Source organism: Anneissia japonica, unplaced genomic scaffold, assembly GCF_011630105.1.
Source record: "Anneissia japonica isolate Jap-2015-1 unplaced genomic scaffold, ASM1163010v1 scaffold352_len1594369_cov220, whole genome shotgun sequence".
Classification (NCBI taxonomy): domain Eukaryota; kingdom Metazoa; phylum Echinodermata; class Crinoidea; order Comatulida; family Comatulidae; genus Anneissia; species Anneissia japonica.
In genome coordinates, this window is record NW_022751928.1 from 1,105,965 (window position 1) to 1,119,916 (window position 13,952).

Here is a 13,952-nt window from a genome sequence, read left to right on the forward strand (position 1 = left end):
ATGAATAAAATTGGTTAGCCGAAGAATGACTAATAATTGACAGGACAATAGACATACACTTTTACCAGGGCAAGCAATTCGTATGACGTAACTTCATGACATCATCATCAAAGTAACAACCAACGTAAACGAGTCTTCATTTTAGTATAACAGATATTTATTTGTAGGGTTTATATTATATTTCACAATATAATAACCTTAAAAATGGGGTACAGTAACTCAACATAGGCAAGCATAGTACCGATAATAATAATATAATTATCACATTCTCCTGCATTTAATTATATTTACAAGAATTTATAGAATTTTAAAACTAATAACCAATATAAATCAATGTCATCATCTTCCTTATGAGGTAGCATATGAAATGAAATAATAATTACATTAATTCCAAGGAGAAACAAAATGTAAATACCAAGAGGCTCTTGCTACCATCTTACTAGTCTTTTTTAAGACCAATCCAATATTTATGTTTCTAACAGACTGGTCATGCGTTTTTGTGTTCTCATGCGAGACTACAGTGTCTATTTTGCAACTGTATTCACATAATTAGGATGTCCTCCATTATACTTTAAACAAATCAAAGAATCTAATACCTGAATTCTACACATAAATACAATACTGTTTGAATGGAATTTTAAGTAGGATTCATTCTTTTCTAAAATCAATATCAAATAACTGAGGAAAAGGGTAGGGCAGGCACTGCGCAGTCAATATTTATAGGATATAATTGACAATTTTTATTTTCAAAATTTGGGAAACATTTCTACATCCCTGTCACAAAAGGAAGTTTCCATTAATATATATAATATTGCTTATAAGCAGTATTGTACAGTAATTTACATGCTCAAAATGTAGCATTTATATTTTTAAAATGCCTCGCATTCAAACCAATCATGCAACCTATTTCACATAATGTCATCATGGTTTAATTTGTAACATTTTTTTTCATTAACTTTTTGATATTAAACCAAATATACAGACTTTGACCGTCATGGCTAAGGGGTCAATAGACACACTGGGATGTATACATGGGAGCAAGGTACCACAACATGCTTATGTTTCATGTTCTGTGACAGTGATTTTCAATGTCCTTGCAACACCATGAGAATTAACTTTATTTTTATCTATGGTAAGGCTTGAGAAATGCTATTGTACAAATAGTTCCCATGGTTAAGACTATGCAATGTATAAACTAGTTCCATGGTTAGTAAACCTAAACGCTAACAACCAGCAATGACTACCAGAACACGGATACATTCAATACCAAAGTACTATTAACACATATTGATAGAGACAAAACACATAGTTAAGTCAACTACCATGATATGCAACACAAAAAGGATTCCTTTTGGTAAATACAATTAGCAATATTATCAATAATTCATAATTAATATAATTATTGTTTAATAATTAATTGTCATATGTATAGTGAAGTAAAAAAAGCATTGAAAACACTTAGATTACAATAAAATATTTTGCTTTTACAAAAACCTTGGCATTATATATTTTTAATCAAGAGTTTAATAACTGTAGTCCAATTTAAACAAACGAAAATAACTAAAACTGTATAATTACTGTTTTTTAAATTTTGTTAATGTTACTTTTTTCATCTTCTAAAATGCATAACAAATAAAGCAAAATTAAATTGTACATTATGTAGCTGCTTCATTTGGAATAAACCGACTAAAATGAAAATCAAATACGGAAGCTCTCATGTTTTCCATCAATATGACGTAATCGCAAATACAGATCCGTGCCTAATCCCTGCATTGTCTGGAAGGTTAAGGAACCACCAAGGTATGTCGCATAAGCTCGAGATGTTGGCAGGCCAAATCCAAACCTGAAAGGTAACAATATAACATTATTAATCTATATTTCCATTACTTCAGGCTTCTGAGCCAAGAACAGATAAATATTTTATTTTAAATCTTATAGATTCTGGGTGACTTCTGATGCAACCTACTTATGGTCCCTTTAAAAATATTAGTCAATCACCATCGGGTAAATCTTGGCGCCACTATTTCGCTTCACAAATTTCTGCCACTACTCAGTGAAATAGCTGCCAACAAAATGCCTTCCCCAAAGAAGAACCTACTCCACTGAAATTGATTAAAATCAGTTACTGATAGCATTGTCTAGGGTGAGTTGAGTGGACGAACTACAGTAACTACTCTACTACTACTCCTCGCCCAGCATTCCGTTAGTAGGACTGAATCTTCTCTGATAAGGACTTAAAACCATTTCAGTGTACACATCTGGCTTGTGTGCACTTGTTAAAGAACCCATTGAATCTTTCAGTAGAATAGGCAGTTACCCTGATTCAATGGTTCATTTTACCCCCTGTCATTCTGGGTGGAATGATGTAAATCTGGTGCTACTAAGCACCTCTCTGCAACCATAGTCACAAATACACACATACACAATTCAACACAATGACTATGAGTTATAGGTTATTCTACTACCTTTACCTTTAACTTTATCATTGAGTTACTGGTTATTCTTGTATTTAATTATGTATTATTATTGTGGTACCATGTGCCAGTAAAATTAATCAAATGCAGCGATAAGAAGTAATTCTCACCCATGCATTGGTCCTGCTGCTGGACCGAAATTGTCTGCATTCATCACCTCGCCAAAGATACCACCAGTCACCCTCGAGTCTGTATTCTGACCGACAGTTGTGAAGTGATATTGAAACACCCTGTTTACAATTGAATGCGGACATCCACCACCTTTGTCAGAAATTCTACAAAAAAAAAAAATTGGTATCAGACAAAGGTATTGTGGGATTGGTATTAAAGATATACTGTCTGTGTCAAGCTAATAAAGCCATATTTGTCTTAGGCCCTATTAAAAAGACTATCAAATTGTGTGTGACAAAAACATGTGACATGCCTAATATGGTCATGATGACATCACAACAATTTGTTGTCAACAATGAAATGTGATCGTTACTCGTGATAACATTTTAGCTGATTGAGTGTCATACCTGATTATAAAATCTAGATCGTTATTTGTGATAACATTTTAGCTGATTTAGTGTCATACTCGATGATAAAACCTAGATCATTATTTGTGATAACATTTTAGCTGATTCAGTGTCATACCTGATTATAAAATCTAGATTGTTATTCGTGATAACATTTTAGCTGATTCAGTGTCATACCTGATTATAAAATCTAGATCGTTATTCGTGATAACATTTTAGCTTATTCAGTGTCATACCTGATTATAAAATCTAGATCGTTATTCGTGATAACATTTTAGCTTATTCAGTGTCATACCTGATTATAAAATCTAGATCATTATTCGTGATAACATTTTAGCTTATTCAGTGTCATACCTGATTATAAAATCTATCGTTATTCGTGATAACATTTTAGCTGATTTAGTGTCATACCTGATTATAAAATCTAGATCGTTATTCGTGATAACATTTTAGCTTATTCAGTGTCATACCTGATTATAAAATCTAGATCGTTATTCGTGATAACATTTTAGCTTATTCAGTGTCACACCTGATTATAAAATCTAGATCGTTATTCGTGATAACATTTTAGCTTATTCAGTGTCATACCTGATTATAAAATCTAGATCGTTATCCGTGATAACATTTTAGCTTATTCAGTGTCATACCTGATTATAAAATCTAGATCGTTATTCGTGATAACATTTTAGCTTATTCAGTGTAATACCTGATTATAAAATCTAGATCGTTATTCGTGATAACATTTTAGCTGATTCAGTGTCATACCTGATTATAAAATCTAGATCGTTATTCGTGATAACATTTTAGCTTATTCAGTGTCATACCCGATTATAAAATCTAGATCGTTATTCGTGATAACATTTTAGCTTATTCAGTGTCATACCTGATTATAAAATCTAGATCGTTATTCGTGGTAACATTTTAGCTTATTCAGTGTCATACCTGATTATAAAATCTAGATCGTTATTCGTGATAACATTTTAGCTTATTCAGTGTCATACCTGATAATAAAATCTAGATCGTTATTCGTGACAACATTTTAGCTTAATCAGTGTCATACCTGATTATAAGATCTAGATCGTTATTCGTGATAACATTTTAGCTTATTCAGTGTCATACCTGATTATAAAATCTAGATCGTTATTCGTGATAGTGATGTCGATGTCAGGCAGACTGTGAGGAGGAGTATCCAAATGGTTCTCAATTGTTGCCCTGTTTAGGAAAAAAAACACAATATAAATTCACTATAAATTTAATACAATCTGTATTAAGTTGCAGATAAGCATTCTCAATGTATACAGTAGTATGTAGTTTAAGTTGTACCTAATGTATGTGATACGAAATTATAAATTGGTATGACTATATAAGCCAGTAATTGACATAACAGTAAATTGATTGGAATAACAATAATTGTTAATGAAAGAAATTTACATATGATAGTAATGCTAATATGTAAATTGCATAATATTAATTTGCATACAATAGTAGTTTTTACAATCTTAGATGAAAATAATTACATTTTATAGTAATTTGCATATGACAGTACTGTAATTTAACAGTAATTTGTATACATGACAGTAATTCCAAAATGAAAGTACAATATGTCTAACAGTATATTTTGCATGATAGTAATTTGTATATGATGAGAATCAGTAGATGGCTTACCTCATAGCATTCTTTATTAGTTCAGGTAAAATGTAGTCAAGTGGTTGAGGAATGTAGGGAAATGTTGCTGCAATGTGACCTTTGATCCTGACCTTAGGTGCATAACCATACTTGTGATTGGACAAATCCCTAAATAAAAAAATTCAATTATTATATAATTTTTTTTTTTTTTATTTCCTTCACATCCAACAGCAAGTACACGCGCCATTCACAGGATGAGAATGATGCTTTATAAACCAAGTCTCTTTATGAGGCTTAGGGAGTAGAGTTGATGTTAGTGGGGAGAAAAATCCCTGCTGTGACAGGAATTGAACCCAGGACACTGGGCTCAGAAGGCAAGCATCTTAACCACTAAGCTATTCAACTCCACTCCAATTATAATATGTTAGGGAGCTCTCGTCTTGGGCGATGTGAAGCTAGAACTGATTCACTCATGTGTGACCATCCTACATTCTCTATACAATGTAAATTTGGTCAAACTCCGTCCTAGAATCCATGCTACAAGGAGAACTTCGCACATGCGCAGATGACTTCTTAGTGACGTCATTACGTTCCATGTCCTACCGCATCATCGCACCCTAATACTGATATCAATGTACTGTTGTTTCCAGCATATAACAGAAATTGCATCAAGCTGGCCAACAATCTAATACAACTAGTAACACATCTGACTACCAGCAAAAACTTGTGGAATAAATCACATGCAAAGTTAAACCAAAGCGTTTCCTCACAACACTATTTGACACAAAACAATAATTGTGTCTGTAGAAAGGTTGCACACAAACTAACCTAAATTAAATCCAAACAATAAATGAGGTGGGTCAGGCCCAGGATATTGCCAGGCAAGACCTAGCATGGTGTCAGTCTATAAGATGCAATAATAAAATGCATAAAATGCAGTAATGCAAACCAATCTGACCAGCACATCATAATGAGTTTTATGTGTTCATTGCATTACAAGTAACATTGTATCCATAGCCACAATCCCACCTTTTGTGTAAAATCAAAAACTGTGTAAAATTGTCAAACCCATCATTATCCATTATCCTAGGATAATGCGCCTGGGTAAGGCAATTTAATTTAAATGAATTTTTGGCTGCGAATGGGGTTGCAAAATAATTCTACCCTAGCAACATGGGAAGGGGTGTAGTGACGACCCTCGCAGGGTTGATGTAGCCCAACCATTGAGACACTACGACCTTCGGGTCAGCGCATTTGCATATTACCAATACACGTGCAACACCAGGCAGATCCGAGGTTCTGGGGAAGATAGAGCACTTCAAGTCCAGAGCTCGACCATATAACAAGTGACAGTGTTATCACCATTGTGTATAGCTACGCGGGAAACTCATACCGTAAACGGTAAGTACCAAGTATACATAGCTATTTTCACAATATTGGCGCTGCGAGCTAAAGGCTATTAATTGTACAATATCGCCGATTGTGAGTTTGGAGTCACTCACGATCATTTGTACTGATATTGTACTGAAATTTAGAATAGGACAGTTAGGGTTTGTGTAGGGAAGTGCTGTAGATCGCACACTCTTGGCCGGTTTGAGGAAGTCTTACTAGGGGGAGTGTGGACTATCGAGTACCTACACAAGTATTTTGTAGTTTAGGAGTATTAGTTAGGCATAACCTCTTTAGTGTTTAGGAGAGGGTGTGGTATTTAGGTGCAGCCATTGTTAAGATGCACAGTCTTTGTTTTCTTACTTAAGGTGAGGATCGATGGTTGTGTAATACGCATTCCTCATTTGCATATTCTTTCTAACCGACCTGGTTTTTATCCACAGGTGAACATAACTTTGTTTGCATTGTTGCTTGTATGAATGTTGATTCGAAGAGGTGTAGTTGTATTTACTGCGTACTTAAACCTATTTCCCAATAACACTAACCACATTCGTTAATTGAATATTGTTTTTGCTGTTGTTTGAGAGTTATAGTTTTTTATTTTGAATTATTCGCTAAACGCTACAAATTTTTCGACTATTTCATTATTGTTACTTTCAATTGCATGCATGTTTAAGCGTTAACTTTAAAAGTTGATAGTTGTGTTAGTTTGAATATTTTGATCATTGTGCGAATTATTCTACTATTTACTCCATCTTTTAAGTTGTGCTTGTTTGAACTTTGACCTTGAGAGTTGTTTACTATTTGAACTTTTCGATCATTGTGCGAATTGTTCTATAGAGTATCACTACTTTCATTTTTGTTCAAATTTGACCTTTGACCTGTGACCTTTTGACCCACAATGTCGAGAGGTGGTAAAATTAAGATAAACTTTTGTGATGTTACGGATCTTTACGCTATCCCTAATGTTGGTAAAAAACGGGAGGAAAAGATTATACTGTGGAGGTCCCGTTATGGTAACATCTATCCAACGAGTTTGAGTGATATTAAGTAAGAACTATAAGGCGTACTGAAAGGAGGGCTCCACCCAAACGAAGGGGTACGTCATTTAAGTCTAAAGATATCCCAAAGACTTTGACGTTTAAAGGGAAGGAAAACTGGTCCTTTTTTAGACAGCGGTTCCTTAGGTTCGCAGAGGAGCAGGAGCTTTCAGGAAAAGAAAGAATGGACGCACTCTGTTGGTGTGTGGAAGGGAGTGCGGCTAGTTTTATGTCAATCTGATTGAATTGGATAGACACATTTCCTTTAGCAAACTTATGAGCGCCTTTGATAAGCGATATGAGGAGGATGATCTTCCGGAAGTTTTGCAGGCTAAATTAGAAGCCTCTTCAAAGCGGGAGGACGAAACAGTAGATGAGTGGGGAGATAGGGTCCTCACTATGACAAGGAAGGCCTATGGTGCCCTTCCAAAATCTTGGATTAGGCGACAGACAGCCATAAGATTTTGTTTAGGGTGCAGGGACTCTGAGGCGGGGAAGCATGTTCTCCACAAGAACTGTGCAACCTTGGTTGAGGCGTTAAGGGAATACGAGCAGTATGTAAGCCTCAGTGGGTTGTATGTTAAGAGGAGGGGTAGGTCGTCCAAGGAGGTAGTTAAGGCCCATGTTCGATCTGCCGCTGCTTCTCGCCGTTCGCCTTCATCCCCTTCGGATTCTGAAGAGGATGGGGAAGATCATGAAGATTCCTACCGTAGAGTTAGGCAAGTGGGGGGGGGGCCTAATAGGGGGGGGGGGTAGACCTAATAGGGGTGGCTCTTCAAAGGAGAGTGAAATGGAGTTGGTGGGTTCTCCAAAAGAGAGTGAAGTGGAGTTGGTGGGGATTGACTCGCCTAAGACTGAGTCCCCCCGCCCATCAGAGCCATCATCTGCCCCGGCATTGGATCCTCACCCACTGGAGCCATCATCTGCCCCGGCAAAGGAATCAGCTCGTCGGAAACGCTCGAAGAACCCGTGCCGGTATCCAGGGTGTGCTGAGCACAATGTGGTGAACATGCGAATCCACATCCTCGCCCCAGCCTGTTTCAAACCCCAGCTCCGGTGCACAAAGTGCCGGACCAATATCCAACTGAGGGTACTGGAGGGGCTAGCCCAGTACATCGTTGGAGAGGGAGCTTCTCTCCATGACCTGGTAAACAGGTTAAACCGGGAGCGATCCACGGGGGAACCGGGAGAGCATTGGGCCAATGATGTGAGGACACAGGCGGCCATGACCAAGCTGCGGGAAGCGATGGGGCTGACGCGACGGCATGTCTCACCGTCAACCCAATAAGCGATTCCGCAGTCCTGATTCATTGGCGCTGCGTCGCTGCGCTTGGGCAGCGAGTTTAGGAGGGGCGTTCCGGGGGATTGTCGCAGAAGCTGAATCGGCTTTCCCTCTACCCGTGACTCTCCCTCAGAAGAGGAAGGTGCAGCGCGATGTTGGAGCTGATGCTCAGGGGGGCTCGCGAGCTCCCCAACTATTGCATCAGGAGAGAGCGACAGAGCAGCCTGGGCCTGATGCTCAAGGGGAAACCCATCTATCGCGTCGGGTCCCAGAAGCGCGGCCTCGCGTTTTTGATGCCCATCTCCATTTGGACCGGCTACACAGGGCTTTAGGTTTGCATCCAAAGGCGAGCCTAATCGAAGTAGGGAGGGCGGAACTCCTCCAGGAGGGTGTTCAACCCGTGGCTGTGGGGGGTGGGATTGCGGTATATTGCGATCCTGTCACTTACCCCACTTTCCAGGAGATAAGCTCTGTCGTGCGCCAACCCCATTGCGAGGTGGACATCGGGATTCATCCCAAAAAGAAGCTCACGGCAACCCAGTTCGAGCGGCTGCGATTCCTGACTGGGTCAAGAGATGTAAAGGTGCTGGGCGAGATTGGTCTCGATCACACCCAGCCCCCATCGGACTGGCCCAGACAGGATGACCTTCTTAAGCGCGTTCTGGGGGAGTGCTATATGCGCTGACGTCACCTGGTCATATGTTTGCGCCTCCAGGGCATGGTGGAGGATGAGACAGCGGGAGAATGCTTCCTGCGAGGTCTCGACATCCTCCGCCTGCTCAATATCCCGCGCGAACAGCAGCTTATGCTGCACAATTTCGTGTCAACAGCCGGGGTCGTTGATCGATATCTGCGGGTCTTCCCCAATACCTATTTTAGTTTCTCTTTGAGCGTGAGTAGGTTTGGGGAGGCCCAACGAGCTGCCTGCAAGCACCTATTCGAGCACAATGACCGTCGGATGTTGATTTAGTCCGATGGACCATATTTCAAGCTGGCGCGGCAGCGTGTGGGTGCGCCTCATCTTCTCTGGGCAACTGCAGAGGCAGTGGGCCAGGTCATCGGCCAATCTCCTCGGCAAGTCCTAGACTTGACCTGGAAAAACGGCCGGGATCTGTTTTGAGCTGTTGCTCAAAAAATTAGAAAACTTTTCGTTATTAGAAGCCTTTTCATTTCTTTGATTAAGAGAAGCTTTATTTATTTATGAGAAGTTTTCCGTCCTCTGTTTCCTAGCCCAGCCCTCCGTCCCCTAAATCCATGGGTCGGATGGGTACCCTTCCGCGAGACAATGGCTCCCCTTTCAAATAAGGGGGAAATGTAGTGACGACCCTCGCAGGGTTGATGTAGCCCAACCATTGAGGCACAACGACCTTCGGGTCAGCGCATTTGCATATTACCAATACACATGCAACACCCGGCAGACCCAAGGCTCTCGGGAAGATAGAGCACTTCAAGTCCAGAGCTCGACCATATAACAAGTGACAGTGTTATCACCATTGTGTATAGCTACGCGGGAAACTCATACCGTAAACGGTAAGTACCAAGTATACATAGCTATTTTCACAATAGAGGGACAAGGATTATGGTTTGAGCAAACCTCATATATTTTAACTCTCTCCTTCTAATTATTCCACTTTCATCTCACATTGGTACAGTAATTTAATTCTGTAGTAGACAACCTGCATAAATTTTGATGCTTTATTTCACCCTAGACGTGCACAAATTTAAGCTTTGGACCCCTACCCCAATGTGACCCAAGCTCACAAAAGGTCTGTAAACTTGTCCTCAGGCCAAAATGAGTTTTTGTTATAATGGCATTGAAAATATCATTTACTTTAAAATGACAGTTAAATGAACTCAATTGGGTGTCTGGAAGCAAAGTTATGACCGTTTGAATAATTGTCATCTTATCAACTTTCTTAAATCAAGTTTTGAGAAAAATACTTTTATTTTCATTTTTCACTAGCTCCCATCCGAAAATGGCTAAATTTTACCTCTTACACTCATAATTTTAAACTCAAATTTCAGGAATAGTAAGATTAATAGTTATACTTTATTTATTACACAAAAACCCAATTCACACAAAATTCACGTTCTACGCCCCTATTCTGGCTATGGAGGCTTGTTTCTCAATACAGTACGGTGCGAGTTTACAGGCCTTTTGTGAGCTTGGGTCAAATTTGTTGTCTTTTATAATCCTGGCTTCATACTTCACTGGTATGTGGCAACAGGTGAAGTATGAAAGTACTTACGTTGCAAAGTCGGCCCATTTTTCTATAATCTTCTTGAGCGAAAGCTTTGTACAAATGATGCCGATGAAGTGAGGCTGCAAGGAGGAACATGAATTTTAAAAAAATATGCATGATACATATATTGAATGAAATGATTTTATCACAATAAGTATTGAGTTGATTAACCAATCAGCAACACTGCACTGAATTGGGCCATTCTCATTGGTTAGCTACAGTTTAAGCAAGGAAGAAAGTCAACCACCATAATGTTTCTATAATTTAATCTTTTACGAAAGTACAGTATTCCAACATGTTCTTGTCATTATGTGATGAGCTCGCTCGCCAACATTGAATGCATGATGGTCGTTTACAGTGGTCTGTATGCAGCCTTAATATGATGTACTGAAACGGAAGCTTTATAATACTGACTACAGACAATAAGTTCAGGATCTGTAAACTGTTTTAAAGGTCTTGTTTAAGAGAAGCATTTTTTGATCTCTTTACCTTTTCCTGATGTAATGCAAGATGGTGTTCTGCTAAGATGCGTATACCAAGACGAGAGGTCAACATCCGATCTAAAAACTGTCTGATCATATCCTCATCCTTGAAAAGAAAAAAAACACACCTTGGTTCAGGTGTGATGTTTTTGTATATAGGATAGGATGGGTGTCTAGTTGACTGTTTGCAGTACTTGTGTGGCTTAATGTGTATATGGAGTACAATGCTTTCTCAGGCTTTTGCCTTCATTATACGTCTGAATGTTGTCTATATGTTTGTTTTGATGGAAATAAATATGAAAATGTAATATAATATATTATTCTGTCGTGGTTAAGCTCTGTCCACTTCAAAGTAATTTACTTACTTTGATGTGCTTTCTACATTCGTTAAATCCTTGCGCTAATTGCGTAACAACATCTTTGTGATCATCAAGTAAACCTTTCACCAGACTACAATATTCCTCTTCCATCTTGAAGTCCTCAATCTAAAACCAAAACAAAAGATACTAGTTAATACATAAATATTATTTACATTGTGTACCATGAAAAATACATGAAATTCTGCAATACCCCGGTTGAAATTCAGTCAGCTTAGAGTTTTAATTTGAGTCTAAGCGCTGGGCTCCTCGAATAACCATTGCATTGAGATTTAGGTGAGATGTTTGTATCCAATGTATCTACTACATGTTGTAGTTAGTGCGGTGGCCCTCCACTGTGGCTGCTGCTGGTCCCCAAGGGTAAACCCAAATTATAATTTCATGTTTAATGAGGACAAATTAAGTAATAATTTATAATTATTATTATTAACTCCATAAAAAATATTCCATAAATCACAGTGATTTGGAGAATGAAGGTGCTCGAGTGACAATAGAAAAGTGTGAGTTGGTATGAATCATAATCGATTCCATCCAATTGCTGGAACAGTCAGAACAGAGTCACCAATGTACAGGTTAACAGCATGATCCTGCCATTTATACTCGTAGGTGAAGAGAGGCAAACGTAAGTAAAGTGTCTGCCCAAGGAGACAAGCAATGCGACCAGCGTCAGTCTTGAACTCCTCATCTTATTATCAGAAGTACAGCACCTTACACTCCGCGCCACACGCTCTCACAAGTGAGATTAGAAAATTTGTAAGCATGTTTACTGGGAAGGAATATGGGTATGTGAAATAATGGAACAGTCATAAAAACATTCAAATAAATAGGGTAATATGATAACAAAACATTGTATAAAAATATTTAGTATATAATATATCTCATCAATAATATCATTGAATCCTTCAAAAGTAAACTGTATATTTCATCATTTAACTTGGAATCCAAACCTTTAATATTATTGCCCCTGACAGGTTTTGAATTTTGTGAAAAAAGCATTAATGACACAAACTAACTGCAGAGCACCAGTTTGAACCAGTTCTACTACGCGCACCCCAAACACACTGCATCCTGCCTGTTGGCACCTAAGGGGTCATAATATAGTGACCTGCAATTGATATAGTAGTGAACAGGAAGATGATGCACTATAAGAACTGCTTTAAAACACAAGACATTGCACAGACACTAATTAAACTACAAATTTATGGAATGTTTACTGTAGAACAAGGATACAAGTTTAGAATGGGAATCCATGTATTAATTGTATCAGTAGTATATTCAACCGCTGTATTTTATAATTTTGTAAATTACATTTTTAAAATAAACTTCCTGTTTACACCCTTTTAAATCTGTGCGTCCATAACAAATTCAGTTGTGTATTAGATATTGAATGTTACCTGTGGAAATTCTGATAGTAAATGGAAGGAACGAATGTAGAGTTCATGAACACTGAGGATTGTGGGATTGCAGCCGATAATGAAAGGCAGATTGCGGAATTCAGCAATACGATGAGCAACTCTAACAGGGAGTTCCTTATGGAGATACTGAGCGCTCCTCTGTGGAAAGAAAACAAATTGTTAGGATACAAAGGAATAGGATAAATTACAGCTTTGTTTTATATCCATCTGTGTAAGATGTATTGTCCTATGCAAAATACAAACTAAAATACATTAAAATTAACTTGCTCATTTTGAAGTAATCATCACACCATTTTTATTTTTATTACTTATATTATAATTAGGGTACACATTTTTAAGATTCAATAACTGGTATACTCAGTTAATAACCTTTATGATACTGCAAAATGAGCAAGTTAATTTCAAAATGTTTGTTTATGATTTTTTTTGTCATTTTCGGGGGACAATACTGTACATCTTACATGAAAAACAAATATATGTATTCAATTGTGTACTTCATTATCACTGTAGCAGTAGAATAATAATATTACCTAATTATATATTATTGTGTACAGTATATATTGTATAATCTGATTATATATTATTGTAAATTATTGTGTACAGTATATTGTATAACCTGATTATACAGTAATAGAATAATAATAATACCTAATTACTTATTTTTTTAATCGGCCTACAACTGATCTGATTTTTAATTAACTTCATTTTGACCACACAGTTTTCTGTGTGGTCATTCCATGCCATCTTGGATTTTGATATATTTTCTACCGAATTTATTATAGTGGCAAAATAAAAAAATAATGAAATACTGAATATATTAAGGATGCTGATTCACTAGACATTTCAAACAAAAACTGTTCAAAAGTCTCCCATTACCCAATCAAAAAAATCTCATTACATCCCCCTCTTTTACCTTTATTAATACACTCCATGATACAGACTGGTGTTAAAGTGGCCTTATTTATTGTTTTAAAGAGTTAGTAATTTCCAAAATTTACAGCTTTTTACTTTGCAAAAGTAGCCTCGAAAAAAAAAGCCCATCCAAATATCGCAAAAAAAAAAAAAAAAAAAAAAAAAAAAAAAAAAAAACCCCGGTTTTTTTTTAA

At 37.5% G+C, this 13,952-nt stretch overlaps 2 protein-coding genes across 2 annotated transcripts in view; one reads left to right on the top strand and one right to left on the bottom strand.

Annotated features, from left to right (window-relative positions):
• Positions 1 to 135: 135 nt before the first annotated feature.
• The window catches only part of LOC117121942 (3-methyl-2-oxobutanoate dehydrogenase [lipoamide] kinase, mitochondrial-like), a 21,381-nt gene continuing 7,564 nt past the window's right edge, over positions 136 to 13,952 (bottom strand). The window contains exons 3-10 of the mRNA XM_033267360.1: positions 12,826 to 12,984; positions 11,420 to 11,539; positions 11,062 to 11,160; positions 10,579 to 10,652; positions 4,658 to 4,786; positions 4,112 to 4,204; positions 2,585 to 2,749; positions 136 to 1,843 (exon numbers count right to left, since the gene is read on the bottom strand). Coding sequence (XP_033123251.1) covers positions 1,699 to 1,843; positions 2,585 to 2,749; positions 4,112 to 4,204; positions 4,658 to 4,786; positions 10,579 to 10,652; positions 11,062 to 11,160; positions 11,420 to 11,539; positions 12,826 to 12,984 — 984 coding nt within the window. The 3' untranslated portion in view covers positions 136 to 1,698. The remainder of the gene's footprint in view (positions 1,844 to 2,584; positions 2,750 to 4,111; positions 4,205 to 4,657; positions 4,787 to 10,578; positions 10,653 to 11,061; positions 11,161 to 11,419; positions 11,540 to 12,825; positions 12,985 to 13,952) is intronic.
• LOC117121944 lies at positions 8,142 to 10,178 on the top strand. Its single transcript, XM_033267363.1, has one exon. The coding sequence runs from the start codon at positions 8,313 to 8,315 to the stop codon at positions 9,012 to 9,014; it is 702 nt and encodes a 233-aa protein (XP_033123254.1). The 5' UTR covers positions 8,142 to 8,312; the 3' UTR covers positions 9,015 to 10,178.

What these genes read in the sequence shown, in the direction of transcription:
- LOC117121944 (XM_033267363.1), top strand. Translation starts at nt 8,313, where the DNA reads ATGTCTCACCGTCAACCCAATAAGCGATTCCGCAGTCCTGATTCATTG.